The 17,525-nt window shown below is 33.5% G+C and overlaps 1 protein-coding gene across 1 annotated transcript in view; it reads left to right on the top strand.

The window, feature by feature from the left end:
• Nucleotides 1–1,106: 1,106 nt before the first annotated feature.
• The window catches only part of nAChRalpha6 (nicotinic acetylcholine receptor alpha6), a 531,258-nt gene continuing 514,839 nt past the window's right edge, over nt 1,107–17,525 (top strand). Inside the window, exon 1 of the mRNA XM_065500448.1 lies at nt 1,107–1,465. Coding sequence (XP_065356520.1) covers nt 1,414–1,465 — 52 coding nt within the window. The 5' untranslated portion in view covers nt 1,107–1,413. The remainder of the gene's footprint in view (nt 1,466–17,525) is intronic.

Genomic DNA, 17,525 nt, shown 5'->3' with positions numbered 1-17,525 from the left:
ATTATAAATAAGCAGAAAAAAATTATTAATCAAAGATTTGGAAATAAATTTGTATTCAAGCAAGAAAAATTTAAAATATATATAAGAGTCTTTAATATAAAAACTAATAAGGTAAAGAAATTAAAAGAAATATAGTATATAAAGAGGGTGTTTCGAAAAAAATATACAAAAATAAAACATTAAAAAAAATTATAATAAATTTAAACTAAACAAAACAATATAAAATTTACAATTACAATAACAGGAAAATATATAAAACATTTACAAAATTTGCTAAATGTGCTAAACAGCTGAAGTAATTTCTATATTTGCAAATACTAATGCATACTTTCAGGCTGTCCTATAAAGCTAAATGAATTTGAATTTAAATTGATAGATTTTTCTTTTTGCAAATCTATAAAGTTTTATAATTTATGCTAATTAAAATAATAAATATAAAAATATGCATAAATCTTGAAAAAAATTTAAAAACTTTTAAAAACAAAATTCAATTCTTTTTGTGAAATAAATAATTGGCAGCAAACAGTAGCAAATTTATGCAAAAATTTATAATTTCCTAAACATAAATAACTTGTAATACAAATATAGAAAAAAAACAACTGTAAAAATTTATTATGCACAAATAAATTTGAAACAAGAAAAATTTAAATCAATTTTCTTTATGTAAACATTAAGACTAGAAACAAAATTTCTCTGCTACCACATAAAACTTCAACCATAAATAACAGAAACATAAAATTTAAAAACAAAAACAAAAACGAAAACGAAAAAAAGAATGTTCATTTTATGATGATAATAATGATGATGAGATAAAATAGAAAATTTGTTTTGGTAACTGGCCAAATCACTTTGATAGATGTGATACTGGGTAAGACGGTTTTTCTTTTTTTAGATAAACATCCAAAAAACATGTCTGAACAAGCAAAATAAACAAAACTCTTATCTATCTATGTGCAAGAATTGTGTTAAAATAATATTTCATCTTCGAATCAAATTTACATACACTTCGGTTTCGTTTAAATAACAAATTTAAAAAAAAAACAAACAGACAACTTTCCTGTTAAACATAAAATAAATAACGCAAAATCTTAAATTCTATACAAACACCCTCTTTTTATTTAACAAATACGTGCAAATTCTTAAATTTAATCTTCATCACAACAATCAAATTTTTAATACAACTATTTTTTCTCAACTTAGTAAACAAAATTGTCCAGCATTGCCAATCAACAGACTTTCTTACTTTCTGCCTGTCATTTGGCCCATCATCACCTTTAGTTTTCTGTTAACTGTGGATTTGTAATATTTACTCTTCCTTTTGTATTCAACTCAACTGCAACATCTCTTCATTATTCTCTAGTTTGCTGAGTTAGTGCTGCATAACGCCGCATTAACTTTGATAAATCATTGGTCATGGATTCGTCTTTGCTGTATTTGTTGCTGCTAATATTTGTGATAATAAAAGGTAAGTTTGGATTTATGAAAATTTTATATTGAAATTATAAAACTTAGGTTAAATATATTTGGAAATAAATAAAGTAGGCAAACAGGTTTAACTTTGTTGTCCTTCTGTTCTAGTTTTGTTGTCCTTCTGTTCTAGTTCTGTTCTAGTTCTGTTCTAGTTCTGTTCTAGTTCTGTTCTAGTTCTGTTCTAGTTCTGTTCTAGTTCTGTTCTAGTTCTGTTCTAGTTCTGTTCTAGTTCTGTTCTAGTTCTGTTCTAGTTCTGTTCTAGTTCTGTTCTAGTTCTGTTCTAGTTCTGTTCTAGTTCTGTTCTAGTTCTGTTCTAGTTCTGTTCTAGTTCTGTTCTAGTTCTGTTCTAGTTCTGTTCTAGTTCTGTTCTAGTTCTGTTCTAGTTCTGTTCTAGTTCTGTTCTAGTTCTGTTCTAGTTCTGTTCTAGTTCTGTTCTAGTTCTGTTTCTGTTCTAGTTCTGTTCTAGTTCTGTTCTAGTTCTGTTCTAGTTCTGTTCTAGTTCTGTTCTAGTTCTGTTCTAGTTCTGTTCTAGTTCTGTTCTAGTTCTGTTCTAGTTCTGTTCTAGTTCTGTTCTAGTTCTGTTCTAGTTCTGTTCTAGTTCTGTTCTAGTTCTGTTCTAGTTCTGTTCTAGTTCTGTTCTAGTTCTGTTCTAGTTCTGTTCTAGTTCTGTTCTAGTTCTGTTCTAGTTCTGTTCTAGTTCTGTTCTAGTTCTGTTCTAGTTCTGTTCTAGTTCTGTTCTAGTTCTGTTCTAGTTCTGTTCTAGTTCTGTTCTAGTTCTGTTCTAGTTCTGTTCTAGTTCTGTTCTAGTTCTGTTCTAGTTCTGTTCTAGTTCTGTTCTAGTTCTGTTCTAGTTCTGTTCTAGTTCTGTTCTAGTTCTGTTCTAGTTCTGTTCTAGTTCTGTTCTAGTTCTGTTCTAGTTCTGTTCTAGTTCTGTTCTAGTTCTGTTCTAGTTCTGTTCTAGTTCTGTTCTAGTTCTGTTCTAGTTCTGTTCTAGTTCTGTTCTAGTTCTGTTCTAGTTCTGTTCTAGTTCTGTTCTAGTTCTGTTCTAGTTCTGTTCTAGTTCTGTTCTAGTTCTGTTCTAGTTCTGTTCTAGTTCTGTTCTAGTTCTGTTCTAGTTCTGTTCTAGTTCTGTTCTAGTTCTGTTCTAGTTCTGTTCTAGTTCTGTTCTAGTTCTGTTCTAGTTCTGTTCTAGTTCTGTTCTAGTTCTGTTCTAGTTCTGTTCTAGTTCTGTTCTAGTTCTGTTCTAGTTCTGTTCTAGTTCTGTTCTAGTTCTGTTCTAGTTCTGTTCTAGTTCTGTTCTAGTTCTGTTCTAGTTCTGTTCTAGTTCTGTTCTAGTTCTGTTCTAGTTCTGTTCTAGTTCTGTTCTAGTTCTGTTCTAGTTCTGTTCTAGTTCTGTTCTAGTTCTGTTCTAGTTCTGTTCTAGTTCTGTTCTAGTTCTGTTCTAGTTCTGTTCTAGTTCTGTTCTAGTTCTGTTCTAGTTCTGTTCTAGTTCTGTTCTAGTTCTGTTCTAGTTCTGTTCTAGTTCTGTTCTAGTTCTGTTCTAGTTCTGTTCTAGTTCTGTTCTAGTTCTGTTCTAGTTCTGTTCTAGTTCTGTTCTAGTTCTGTTCTAGTTCTGTTCTAGTTCTGTTCTAGTTCTGTTCTAGTTCTGTTCTAGTTCTGTTCTAGTTCTGTTCTAGTTCTGTTCTAGTTCTGTTCTAGTTCTGTTCTAGTTCTGTTCTAGTTCTGTTCTAGTTCTGTTCTAGTTCTGTTCTAGTTCTGTTCTAGTTCTGTTCTAGTTCTGTTCTAGTTCTGTTCTAGTTCTGTTCTAGTTCTGTTCTAGTTCTGTTCTAGTTCTGTTCTAGTTCTGTTCTAGTTCTGTTCTAGTTCTGTTCTAGTTCTGTTCTAGTTCTGTTCTAGTTCTGTTCTAGTTCTGTTCTAGTTCTGTTCTAGTTCTGTTCTAGTTCTGTTCTAGTTCTGTTCTAGTTCTGTTCTAGTTCTGTTCTAGTTCTGTTCTAGTTCTGTTCTAGTTCTGTTCTAGTTCTGTTCTAGTTCTGTTCTAGTTCTGTTCTAGTTCTGTTCTAGTTCTGTTCTAGTTCTGTTCTAGTTCTGTTCTAGTTCTGTTCTAGTTCTGTTCTAGTTCTGTTCTAGTTCTGTTCTAGTTCTGTTCTAGTTCTGTTCTAGTTCTGTTCTAGTTCTGTTCTAGTTCTGTTCTAGTTCTGTTCTAGTTCTGTTCTAGTTCTGTTCTAGTTCTGTTCTAGTTCTGTTCTAGTTCTGTTCTAGTTCTGTTCTAGTTCTGTTCTAGTTCTGTTCTAGTTCTGTTCTAGTTCTGTTCTAGTTCTGTTCTAGTTCTGTTCTAGTTCTGTTCTAGTTCTGTTCTAGTTCTGTTCTAGTTCTGTTCTAGTTCTGTTCTAGTTCTGTTCTAGTTCTGTTCTAGTTCTGTTCTAGTTCTGTTCTAGTTCTGTTCTAGTTCTGTTCTAGTTCTGTTCTAGTTCTGTTCTAGTTCTGTTCTAGTTCTGTTCTAGTTCTGTTCTAGTTCTGTTCTAGTTCTGTTCTAGTTCTGTTCTAGTTCTGTTCTAGTTCTGTTCTAGTTCTGTTCTAGTTCTGTTCTAGTTCTGTTCTAGTTCTGTTCTAGTTCTGTTCTAGTTCTGTTCTAGTTCTGTTCTAGTTCTGTTCTAGTTCTGTTCTAGTTCTGTTCTAGTTCTGTTCTAGTTCTGTTCTAGTTCTGTTCTAGTTCTGTTCTAGTTCTGTTCTAGTTCTGTTCTAGTTCTGTTCTAGTTCTGTTCTAGTTCTGTTCTAGTTCTGTTCTAGTTCTGTTCTAGTTCTGTTCTAGTTCTGTTCTAGTTCTGTTCTAGTTCTGTTCTAGTTCTGTTCTAGTTCTGTTCTAGTTCTGTTCTAGTTCTGTTCTAGTTCTGTTCTAGTTCTGTTCTAGTTCTGTTCTAGTTCTGTTCTAGTTCTGTTCTAGTTCTGTTCTAGTTCTGTTCTAGTTCTGTTCTAGTTCTGTTCTAGTTCTGTTCTAGTTCTGTTCTAGTTCTGTTCTAGTTCTGTTCTAGTTCTGTTCTAGTTCTGTTCTAGTTCTGTTCTAGTTCTGTTCTAGTTCTGTTCTAGTTCTGTTCTAGTTCTGTTCTAGTTCTGTTCTAGTTCTGTTCTAGTTCTGTTCTAGTTCTGTTCTAGTTCTGTTCTAGTTCTGTTCTAGTTCTGTTCTAGTTCTGTTCTAGTTCTGTTCTAGTTCTGTTCTAGTTCTGTTCTAGTTCTGTTCTAGTTCTGTTCTAGTTCTGTTCTAGTTCTGTTCTAGTTCTGTTCTAGTTCTGTTCTAGTTCTGTTCTAGTTCTGTTCTAGTTCTGTTCTAGTTCTGTTCTAGTTCTGTTCTAGTTCTGTTCTAGTTCTGTTCTAGTTCTGTTCTAGTTCTGTTCTAGTTCTGTTCTAGTTCTGTTCTAGTTCTGTTCTAGTTCTGTTCTAGTTCTGTTCTAGTTCTGTTCTAGTTCTGTTCTAGTTCTGTTCTAGTTCTGTTCTAGTTCTGTTCTAGTTCTGTTCTAGTTCTGTTCTAGTTCTGTTCTAGTTCTGTTCTAGTTCTGTTCTAGTTCTGTTCTAGTTCTGTTCTAGTTCTGTTCTAGTTCTGTTCTAGTTCTGTTCTAGTTCTGTTCTAGTTCTGTTCTAGTTCTGTTCTAGTTCTGTTCTAGTTCTGTTCTAGTTCTGTTCTAGTTCTGTTCTAGTTCTGTTCTAGTTCTGTTCTAGTTCTGTTCTAGTTCTGTTCTAGTTCTGTTCTAGTTCTGTTCTAGTTCTGTTCTAGTTCTGTTCTAGTTCTGTTCTAGTTCTGTTCTAGTTCTGTTCTAGTTCTGTTCTAGTTCTGTTCTAGTTCTGTTCTAGTTCTGTTCTAGTTCTGTTCTAGTTCTGTTCTAGTTCTGTTCTAGTTCTGTTCTAGTTCTGTTCTAGTTCTGTTCTAGTTCTGTTCTAGTTCTGTTCTAGTTCTGTTCTAGTTCTGTTCTAGTTCTGTTCTAGTTCTGTTCTAGTTCTGTTCTAGTTCTGTTCTAGTTCTGTTCTAGTTCTGTTCTAGTTCTGTTCTAGTTCTGTTCTAGTTCTGTTCTAGTTCTGTTCTAGTTCTGTTCTAGTTCTGTTCTAGTTCTGTTCTAGTTCTGTTCTAGTTCTGTTCTAGTTCTGTTCTAGTTCTGTTCTAGTTCTGTTCTAGTTCTGTTCTAGTTCTGTTCTAGTTCTGTTCTAGTTCTGTTCTAGTTCTGTTCTAGTTCTGTTCTAGTTCTGTTCTAGTTCTGTTCTAGTTCTGTTCTAGTTCTGTTCTAGTTCTGTTCTAGTTCTGTTCTAGTTCTGTTCTAGTTCTGTTCTAGTTCTGTTCTAGTTCTGTTCTAGTTCTGTTCTAGTTCTGTTCTAGTTCTGTTCTAGTTCTGTTCTAGTTCTGTTCTAGTTCTGTTCTAGTTCTGTTCTAGTTCTGTTCTAGTTCTGTTCTAGTTCTGTTCTAGTTCTGTTCTAGTTCTGTTCTAGTTCTGTTCTAGTTCTGTTCTAGTTCTGTTCTAGTTCTGTTCTAGTTCTGTTCTAGTTCTGTTCTAGTTCTGTTCTAGTTCTGTTCTAGTTCTGTTCTAGTTCTGTTCTAGTTCTGTTCTAGTTCTGTTCTAGTTCTGTTCTAGTTCTGTTCTAGTTCTGTTCTAGTTCTGTTCTAGTTCTGTTCTAGTTCTGTTCTAGTTCTGTTCTAGTTCTGTTCTAGTTCTGTTCTAGTTCTGTTCTAGTTCTGTTCTAGTTCTGTTCTAGTTCTGTTCTAGTTCTGTTCTAGTTCTGTTCTAGTTCTGTTCTAGTTCTGTTCTAGTTCTGTTCTAGTTCTGTTCTAGTTCTGTTCTAGTTCTGTTCTAGTTCTGTTCTAGTTCTGTTCTAGTTCTGTTCTAGTTCTGTTCTAGTTCTGTTCTAGTTCTGTTCTAGTTCTGTTCTAGTTCTGTTCTAGTTCTGTTCTAGTTCTGTTCTAGTTCTGTTCTAGTTCTGTTCTAGTTCTGTTCTAGTTCTGTTCTAGTTCTGTTCTAGTTCTGTTCTAGTTCTGTTCTAGTTCTGTTCTAGTTCTGTTCTAGTTCTGTTCTAGTTCTGTTCTAGTTCTGTTCTAGTTCTGTTCTAGTTCTGTTCTAGTTCTGTTCTAGTTCTGTTCTAGTTCTGTTCTAGTTCTGTTCTAGTTCTGTTCTAGTTCTGTTCTAGTTCTGTTCTAGTTCTGTTCTAGTTCTGTTCTAGTTCTGTTCTAGTTCTGTTCTAGTTCTGTTCTAGTTCTGTTCTAGTTCTGTTCTAGTTCTGTTCTAGTTCTGTTCTAGTTCTGTTCTAGTTCTGTTCTAGTTCTGTTCTAGTTCTGTTCTAGTTCTGTTCTAGTTCTGTTCTAGTTCTGTTCTAGTTCTGTTCTAGTTCTGTTCTAGTTCTGTTCTAGTTCTGTTCTAGTTCTGTTCTAGTTCTGTTCTAGTTCTGTTCTAGTTCTGTTCTAGTTCTGTTCTAGTTCTGTTCTAGTTCTGTTCTAGTTCTGTTCTAGTTCTGTTCTAGTTCTGTTCTAGTTCTGTTCTAGTTCTGTTCTAGTTCTGTTCTAGTTCTGTTCTAGTTCTGTTCTAGTTCTGTTCTAGTTCTGTTCTAGTTCTGTTCTAGTTCTGTTCTAGTTCTGTTCTAGTTCTGTTCTAGTTCTGTTCTAGTTCTGTTCTAGTTCTGTTCTAGTTCTGTTCTAGTTCTGTTCTAGTTCTGTTCTAGTTCTGTTCTAGTTCTGTTCTAGTTCTGTTCTAGTTCTGTTCTAGTTCTGTTCTAGTTCTGTTCTAGTTCTGTTCTAGTTCTGTTCTAGTTCTGTTCTAGTTCTGTTCTAGTTCTGTTCTAGTTCTGTTCTAGTTCTGTTCTAGTTCTGTTCTAGTTCTGTTCTAGTTCTGTTCTAGTTCTGTTCTAGTTCTGTTCTAGTTCTGTTCTAGTTCTGTTCTAGTTCTGTTCTAGTTCTGTTCTAGTTCTGTTCTAGTTCTGTTCTAGTTCTGTTCTAGTTCTGTTCTAGTTCTGTTCTAGTTCTGTTCTAGTTCTGTTCTAGTTCTGTTCTAGTTCTGTTCTAGTTCTGTTCTAGTTCTGTTCTAGTTCTGTTCTAGTTCTGTTCTAGTTCTGTTCTAGTTCTGTTCTAGTTCTGTTCTAGTTCTGTTCTAGTTCTGTTCTAGTTCTGTTCTAGTTCTGTTCTAGTTCTGTTCTAGTTCTGTTCTAGTTCTGTTCTAGTTCTGTTCTAGTTCTGTTCTAGTTCTGTTCTAGTTCTGTTCTAGTTCTGTTCTAGTTCTGTTCTAGTTCTGTTCTAGTTCTGTTCTAGTTCTGTTCTAGTTCTGTTCTAGTTCTGTTCTAGTTCTGTTCTAGTTCTGTTCTAGTTCTGTTCTAGTTCTGTTCTAGTTCTGTTCTAGTTCTGTTCTAGTTCTGTTCTAGTTCTGTTCTAGTTCTGTTCTAGTTCTGTTCTAGTTCTGTTCTAGTTCTGTTCTAGTTCTGTTCTAGTTCTGTTCTAGTTCTGTTCTAGTTCTGTTCTAGTTCTGTTCTAGTTCTGTTCTAGTTCTGTTCTAGTTCTGTTCTAGTTCTGTTCTAGTTCTGTTCTAGTTCTGTTCTAGTTCTGTTCTAGTTCTGTTCTAGTTCTGTTCTAGTTCTGTTCTAGTTCTGTTCTAGTTCTGTTCTAGTTCTGTTCTAGTTCTGTTCTAGTTCTGTTCTAGTTCTGTTCTAGTTCTGTTCTAGTTCTGTTCTAGTTCTGTTCTAGTTCTGTTCTAGTTCTGTTCTAGTTCTGTTCTAGTTCTGTTCTAGTTCTGTTCTAGTTCTGTTCTAGTTCTGTTCTAGTTCTGTTCTAGTTCTGTTCTAGTTCTGTTCTAGTTCTGTTCTAGTTCTGTTCTAGTTCTGTTCTAGTTCTGTTCTAGTTCTGTTCTAGTTCTGTTCTAGTTCTGTTCTAGTTCTGTTCTAGTTCTGTTCTAGTTCTGTTCTAGTTCTGTTCTAGTTCTGTTCTAGTTCTGTTCTAGTTCTGTTCTAGTTCTGTTCTAGTTCTGTTCTAGTTCTGTTCTAGTTCTGTTCTAGTTCTGTTCTAGTTCTGTTCTAGTTCTGTTCTAGTTCTGTTCTAGTTCTGTTCTAGTTCTGTTCTAGTTCTGTTCTAGTTCTGTTCTAGTTCTGTTCTAGTTCTGTTCTAGTTCTGTTCTAGTTCTGTTCTAGTTCTGTTCTAGTTCTGTTCTAGTTCTGTTCTAGTTCTGTTCTAGTTCTGTTCTAGTTCTGTTCTAGTTCTGTTCTAGTTCTGTTCTAGTTCTGTTCTAGTTCTGTTCTAGTTCTGTTCTAGTTCTGTTCTAGTTCTGTTCTAGTTCTGTTCTAGTTCTGTTCTAGTTCTGTTCTAGTTCTGTTCTAGTTCTGTTCTAGTTCTGTTCTAGTTCTGTTCTAGTTCTGTTCTAGTTCTGTTCTAGTTCTGTTCTAGTTCTGTTCTAGTTCTGTTCTAGTTCTGTTCTAGTTCTGTTCTAGTTCTGTTCTAGTTCTGTTCTAGTTCTGTTCTAGTTCTGTTCTAGTTCTGTTCTAGTTCTGTTCTAGTTCTGTTCTAGTTCTGTTCTAGTTCTGTTCTAGTTCTGTTCTAGTTCTGTTCTAGTTCTGTTCTAGTTCTGTTCTAGTTCTGTTCTAGTTCTGTTCTAGTTCTGTTCTAGTTCTGTTCTAGTTCTGTTCTAGTTCTGTTCTAGTTCTGTTCTAGTTCTGTTCTAGTTCTGTTCTAGTTCTGTTCTAGTTCTGTTCTAGTTCTGTTCTAGTTCTGTTCTAGTTCTGTTCTAGTTCTGTTCTAGTTCTGTTCTAGTTCTGTTCTAGTTCTGTTCTAGTTCTGTTCTAGTTCTGTTCTAGTTCTGTTCTAGTTCTGTTCTAGTTCTGTTCTAGTTCTGTTCTAGTTCTGTTCTAGTTCTGTTCTAGTTCTGTTCTAGTTCTGTTCTAGTTCTGTTCTAGTTCTGTTCTAGTTCTGTTCTAGTTCTGTTCTAGTTCTGTTCTAGTTCTGTTCTAGTTCTGTTCTAGTTCTGTTCTAGTTCTGTTCTAGTTCTGTTCTAGTTCTGTTCTAGTTCTGTTCTAGTTCTGTTCTAGTTCTGTTCTAGTTCTGTTCTAGTTCTGTTCTAGTTCTGTTCTAGTTCTGTTCTAGTTCTGTTCTAGTTCTGTTCTAGTTCTGTTCTAGTTCTGTTCTAGTTCTGTTCTAGTTCTGTTCTAGTTCTGTTCTAGTTCTGTTCTAGTTCTGTTCTAGTTCTGTTCTAGTTCTGTTCTAGTTCTGTTCTAGTTCTGTTCTAGTTCTGTTCTAGTTCTGTTCTAGTTCTGTTCTAGTTCTGTTCTAGTTCTGTTCTAGTTCTGTTCTAGTTCTGTTCTAGTTCTGTTCTAGTTCTGTTCTAGTTCTGTTCTAGTTCTGTTCTAGTTCTGTTCTAGTTCTGTTCTAGTTCTGTTCTAGTTCTGTTCTAGTTCTGTTCTAGTTCTGTTCTAGTTCTGTTCTAGTTCTGTTCTAGTTCTGTTCTAGTTCTGTTCTAGTTCTGTTCTAGTTCTGTTCTAGTTCTGTTCTAGTTCTATTCTAGTTCTGTTCTAGTTCTGTTCTAGTTCTGTTCTAGTTCTGTTCTAGTTCTGTTCTAGTTCTGTTCTAGTTCTGTTCTAGTTCTGTTCTAGTTCTGTTCTAGTTCTGTTCTAGTTCTGTTCTAGTTCTGTTCTAGTTCTGTTCTAGTTCTGTTCTAGTTCTGTTCTAGTTCTGTTCTAGTTCTGTTCTAGTTCTGTGTTTTCTCTTTTTTCATTTAATATATCCTTTTATTTTATTTAAGCATATTTTCTCCTGCCTCTCAATTGTTTTAATTCGTCTTAAACAAATTATAACCCCAAGGCAAAAGTGTCACATATGTTGTGGTCCACAAAGCAATCAAACAAGTAGACATATAAAAGAACCGAAAAAATATGGAAAATAAAACTAAACTAAAATAAATCAACTAACTAGGCAAACAATAGAATCTATACAAAGAAACTTAACTGGCAAAATATTGTTTAGAAATAAAACCTTAACAAGTGGGGGAGAAAACTTATATTTACTTGTGTGGTTTGCAACAATGTTTCACCCTCAAAAACTATTAAGACGCAAAGTAGAACTGTTGGAAAATCGGCAAAGTAGAGAAAGAAACTTAAGAATTATTAAGTTTATAACAATAAGTTTATGAATTAGTTAAGAATATAAAAAGATGAAGGAGGCTTATGATTGTTACACAATGACAGAGTGTAAGTTAAAATTGTTGAGGTAAATCGAGGCAAATAAAATAAGAATAATTAAATTATGGAAAGATATTGAAAGGTAAGGTAAAATTCGAATAAGATAAAAGTTAGTTGTAGAATAAATAATATTTCATTATTAATTATATTTCGTTCAAAAGGAACCTTGTACTCTTAACTAAAAAATGATTCGAATTAATTAAATTTTCTTAGTTTTTGACTTCACTTCTTATGTTCCTTTTCCTTTACTCCCTTGTTTTATAAAAAATCTGTGTCACCTTAAATTGTAAAAATAGTAAGTGCTTTTAAAGGGCTTTAAAAGTTTTATTTTATTTATTCAGTTGTTTTTTTTTTGTTATGTTGTTTTACACATATTTTTTATATTTTTTATTTTGGTTGTTTTTATTGTATTATATATGATCCTACATACAAATGCTTTTTGGATTAACAAAAGAATTCATTTCACAGCCAAAAAGGTAAATTTATAAAGGACGGAAACGGAAGGAAATAAAACTAAAAAAGCACTGCAACAAATTTTCTCGTATTTTTTTATTTCATTCGTTTGGCTATACACATGCTACATTTAAATCATACCAGAATGTGCTCGGGGGAGTAGGAATGAAACAGAGTAGGAGACAATAAAATAAAGGAAATGAACATAGAAAATTATGTGGAAAAAAAATTGGAAATTGAATTAATGAAACCGATTGTGAAAGGCCGTATAAAAGGGTTTATATTTCTAGTAAGCTAGCGAAAACATTCATTACACAGTAATGGGTTAAAATGCTAACATTTTACTACTTTATTGATTTCCTTATTTTAACCCATTGAAGTTTAAATGTTACTATTTAGACTATTATAACTACTAGACATTACAAAACCACTCCCAAGTAATGCAGACAGTATATAGAACATATTACAAAATATGCTGCATATTATTGACTTGTAGAATATACAATTTTTAAATATTTAAATTCAGTTTCAAACAATACCCTAAATTTAAGTCTGTCTCAAGGTTATTTGTTTATTTTTCGAAATATTTTCCTTTAAACATTTATATAATACCAAAGTAGGGTACTTGAAACAAAGGATATTAAAATAAAACATAAATATAAAAGAAAGCCAAACCGAATTCAATCGAGCCAAAAGACAGGAAGTAAAAGTGTAAGAATAAAAATATCATAAAAAGAAACAAAAATACTAAAAACACAATTTTATATAGAAAAATACCAAAAAAAAAACAAAGAAATATAGAACTTATATGCACCACTACACTTGACTGTCACACATATGAATGAATGAAAATATAGAAAAAAAACTTATAGACACTCTCGGAACCAACACCCACAAACTTGTACACTCTTATATATACCCAGCAGTTAAGCAAGTAGTCAATGTATTCCTTAAATATAGTAATTGTCCTTAATGTCTTATCACTTGGCTGTCTCCAATTTATATATTTTGGGTCATTTGTCATTTGCAGTACAGAGAGATGACAATTGGTTACTTTATACATTCCATGTAATCTATCGTGAAGACATTTGTCACTTAAGAGTCTCTCTAGTAATCTGAAGTGTAGTCACTTTGAGTAATTCGTTTTAAACAAATTGTGTTGATATAATTCTCATGCAGTTTATTTTGATTTTAGCTTAAGTATACAGATATCCCAAATAACATAGCGTGAAGTTAAAAGTCACTTTATTGTCTCTTAGTAACCTATAGTGAAGTCACTTTAAACGTTTATTTTGTACTGAATTTTAGAAAGTAGTTATTTTAGCCACCAGAAGCAATCTATTGGAGAGTTCGCGAAGGACGGTTTGTTTACTAGCGATCGCTTATTGGACAGTCTATGATATGTCTTTTTAGCAACCGTACATGTTAAGAGTGAAGTAGCTAGTAAGATAACTAACGCTATTTAACCAGTATGTGAATCCAATGCGTTGACTACATTGCACCAGCTACTAGACTGTCTCATTGTTTTCAAAAAGGATCAATTGACTCACTGCTTAGGACATGCTGGTGTTAAAATAACTAGTCACGTAGCTATTGAAGTAACTAGTTCCCACCCTAAGTGATAAGAAAAATCACTAGTTCGGGAATGTCTCCTAGAACTGCTGGGTACACCCAAACCCCTCACACACAAACGCTTACAATAAAAGTGGCGTCAACAACTTGTACCAATATTTATGAAACAAATATGAGAGAATATAAGAGTGTATTTATGTGTGTGAGAATGTATGAATGTGTGTGTGTCAAAATGCCGCCAGTGGTACTCAGCTTTTATAGAATTCTATTTATAAGAACGAGAGGCGACTAAAAAGATTTTTCAGAACAATCAGTTTATTTCAAAACTGATTGTAGTCGAATGATTCTAACTTATATGACCGACTTTTACAGTTGTGGCTACAAAATTTTAGAAGTGATGACAAAACTTTGTTTGCTTCAACCGAAATACTGACTTTCTGTTGATAGAACCGACAAATTTTGTTAATTTTGACTGAATTTTACAGTTGTGGCTACAAAATTGTAGAAGGGGTGACAACAGTTTGGATGCTTCAACCGAAATTCTTCTTTTTCAACAAACAAAATTGTGTGTAAGCAACCGAATTATTCGATTGGCAACAAATTCTGTTACTAATACGAATCAGTTTTCTATGTGTACAGTCCTTTTTATATTGAGGAATATGGCTGGCATTATATTTAAAGCTTGAAACGGAAAATTTTGTTTTAAATTGAAAAAATTAACATCATTATGAAGAAGAAAACTTTTGTCTTTATCTCTCTGGTTTGGAAATTGGATTAAATCAGGTAGTTTATGAATAATTAACGCCATGGTACAATATAAATTTATTCAAAGTATTGGCCATTATTAGCTGTGACCTTTTTCCATATATCTGGCAACATATGGGTTCCTAGCAAAACTAACTGATTATCTTTTGATGCCTAGAACGAATCAATGCAATTTCGGATACTGTTTTAAAGTGAAGCGAATGCCAGAGAGACCGTTCTGCATCCATCAAAATAAATAGTATTCGGACGGGGCAAGGTCTGGAGTATAATGCGGATGAAGTAAAATTTCCCAACCACTTCAGTCTAAATAATTTTTAACAGGTATTGCAATATGTGGCTGAATTGTCATTAAGGAATATTATGTTTTCATGTCTGTTCTCGGCGTTTTTCGTTTCAAACGAATCTGTTGCGTCGATTCGGCATGCAAAATCGTCTTTCAAGGTCACTCGGCTTCAATTGGTATGGTACTCAATTTTTCTGCACTTGGATGACTCTTGCAGCTCACAATCGTTTTGAATTTGCTGTTTGAGTAGCTCCCAATGATTTTGCAAGCTCTTGTTGAGTTTGACAACAGTCTTCATTGAGTTATTCAATCCTTTTAGGCTGGCCTGAGCGATCTTTGACTTCTAGCACGTCTTCCTTTGTCGATAAATACATGCATTGAATTAACACGTCCCATTCTACAATGACATTTTCTTGCCACACTGAACTAACTATCATGTAAAATTGAATTCAAGAAACTATATCCAGTATGATTGAAAATCAGCCAATATTTGTATAATTATATTCAATTACTACAACAAATCGTGTGTATTAGTCAGCCATAATTTCATTTTGATTATGATCTAGAAATATCGTATTCAGACCTACCCTCCACTATCTAATCTTCTACATAAATGAAATATAACCAAATAATGGAAGTTTCACTTGTCAATACAATATACTAAGGCATACAAATTTACGACATCTCTCTCAGACAGGACTATATCTTGCAGTATTTCTCAACACAACTAAATATTTGATACCATATAATAAATCACATTCATAGAGATCCCAAGCAATTGAATCTCAATCAAATGCCGGAACGTCAGTCATTCATTCGAATCAGTTGAGATTTGTACACTGCCACACTTGTCGTTCTATTCACCTACATAATGCATCAGTCTCTTAGTTATTCTTTCAGTACGTCAGTGTCATTCACATTGATAAGCGGAGATTTTATACACTTGTCAGAGTTGATATAACAAAATATTATATATAATCCTATGATTACTATTGACAAGAGGCCAATTTGAAGAGCTCAATCAGTTTAGTCATTTTCCAGCGGCATCCTATCTTCAAATTTAAATAAAACAAAGTGTATTTAAGATTTTATCCACTTTTTAATTGTTTGAAAGGCATCCGCGCATCGCTCATCCGAAATGGCAAATTTTCCATGACTCTGGCGAATAAATCCGGCTGAACTTAACAAATGCATGCTTAGGTTGGCTTTGAGGCCGCTGTGGTTTGTGGCTTCTTTTCATAGACCTACGACTTAAGAAAACCCCACAGGAAAAAGTCTAATCGCACGATCTCGAAGAAAAGTTCACATCACAACCACGTAAGACGACCATGCCCTCAAATCGCTCTTTTAGAACAAACTAAATGGCATGAGCTGTGCGGCACGTAGCGCCGTGCTGTTACAACCGAATTATCAAATTAAGGTCAAAAGAAGGTTGACTTTTTTGGGATGCATTTAACGCGCTTTGATTTCATGTGGATTGGTGTCATTCCAAATTCTATAATTTTGTTTGTTGACGTACCCATTCAGCCGGAAATGGGCCTTGTCGCTGAATACAATTTTTTGATGAAAATTGGGTTCAGAACACTAATATTTATAAAAAAAAAATTCATTTGATCGTGTTGCCTAAATAAATTACAGCTAATTCGACATATCTAGCTTTAACAATATGGCCGTTATCAACTGTCAGAGTTCAGAAGTTCCTCTTGGAATATCCTTTCGATTAACTTACACATCTCCTCTGCCAAACCATCCATATTTAAAAACTGTCTACATTTAACCATTCCCATTAGCTATCTTCTTCAAAGGCAGATATTTAGTCTACCACTGACGGTGATAGCATGTCTCTTTCCCTTTTAGGATCTCGTAGTTCATTCGAAGCAGTGAATGCCCATCATTAGACAATCACTTACCTACACTCGTCGGTCTATTTACCTACATACTCGACTGATCTAATGTAACAGATCTTATACACTGGTCCAAGTTGATGGAGCAAAGTATCCGTATTGAAATTCCATATAAATATACTACAGGCAGACTTAGGATTAATTCGATCAGTAGACAAGAGTACAACTACTCTAACCATTTTCTATCACTACCAACCACACTTCACAGAGATAGTGCATAAGTAATCCGGAATCTCCATACCAGGGACTTCATATACTTAACCAGTTCATTGATGAGATGATTGATGATATATGAAGAAGTCGATTGGCTAGGATGGAATACATATCGTCTCCTTAACCGCCGAATGCCAATTCTTTACTCCAGGGATCTCAATAGCTACAATATTCTAGATCGCTGAAGATTTTCTAGATATTAAGGTAGATGTAGGCTGACTGTGATTCATTGTCGTCCCCAAACAGTACAACGACTATTGTGGTCCTGAAATCTTTGTTTCTGATACAAAGGGGACTGATAGACTGGTCAATATCTTATGTTTTCCATTATTTATGGAATAGTTCTCTTTTGAAACTTTAGAGATCAACATAAGATTAAACAGATAAAATCGGTGGCTATACAGAAAGATGCGGCCATGTGAATATAGGTCGCTCTACTTCATTATATTATGTGACAATGATTTGTAATGGAACTGCAGAGAGAAAAAGGTTGGATATATCATATGCAATACTTCCGTAATAATGAGGAAACAATGGATCTTCTTGAGATCGGATATGATCAATGAACTGTCTGACCAATTAAAAATTTATTTAAATCCTATTATGAGCCTTATACCAGTCTCAGATCGAGGTCGAGTATTCTGCTTGAATATAATCTCGTGGTATTACAATATACCAAAATCTTAAAATGTGCTAGAATATCGATTCATCTCTTAGATCTTCTTAAAGACTTTTCATTTATCCCTCGTTTTTATGAGTGTTGAAATATATTTTAGTATTTCATTTTTTTTATTATTTTTATTATTTCTGTTGAGAGCTTATATTGCAGTCTTATTGTTTGTAAAATGAAAAAAAATCTAGAGGAAAATATAAAAATAAAAAAAAAAAAATCCTACAACAGCAACAACAATACAAGTACAGGATATTGTCTCATTGCCATTACTGCTATTTCTATGGCAGAGCTTTTCCTTAGTTCTAACAACCTGGCTCCTTAAACAGTAAATGGACATGGAACTGTTTTATATAAGGCAGTACCATTTTTTAATATTATGTTGCAAACAGTTTAGGAACCTCTGTTTTTATTTTGTATTGTTTTGTGTAAGTGAATTTGTGTTGAAGGATGCTAGAATCCTATTAGTTTGTCTTGTAGAGCACCAGGTACCTAGTGTTGAAGTTTTGCGTGTTTTTTCGTTTTCGTTTTCCTTGTACAAGTACCGTAGTATGTTTATTTTTAATAATGTGCATTTTTGCAAATAAGTATTTCATAAAAATTTACAATAACAAGAAAACGCCAACAACAACAATATATAATATTAAAGGGTGTGGAGAAGCTATAGATTTTGGCAGTTGTCTTTATGCTTAAATTATATATTGGGAAAATTTATGGCTTCGAAGTTAAAGTTGAGGAAGATTGGAAATTATATTAAAACGGAGTGATCATTTTTATGGGAAGGAAAATTGAAATTTATTTAGCTAAATTCTAAAGTAGATTTTCATTACATTTTTTGGGAAGACAACAATAATACAATTATGATGACAAATAAAACTCAAAGTGAAGACGTTAATTTAACACAAAAATATCTTCCAAGCATATCCTCCAAGAACAAAAAGAATTGGTAGTCATCGACCTATAGCGATCGCCGTTGAAGGTGACAGTCTGGCCAACATCGTCAGCCCAAAATCCA

Source organism: Calliphora vicina, chromosome 2, assembly GCF_958450345.1.
Source record: "Calliphora vicina chromosome 2, idCalVici1.1, whole genome shotgun sequence".
Taxonomy (NCBI): Eukaryota; Metazoa; Arthropoda; class Insecta; order Diptera; family Calliphoridae; genus Calliphora; species Calliphora vicina.
Note: the sequence above shows the minus strand (reverse complement) of the source record. Positions and strands in the feature narration are given on the sequence as shown.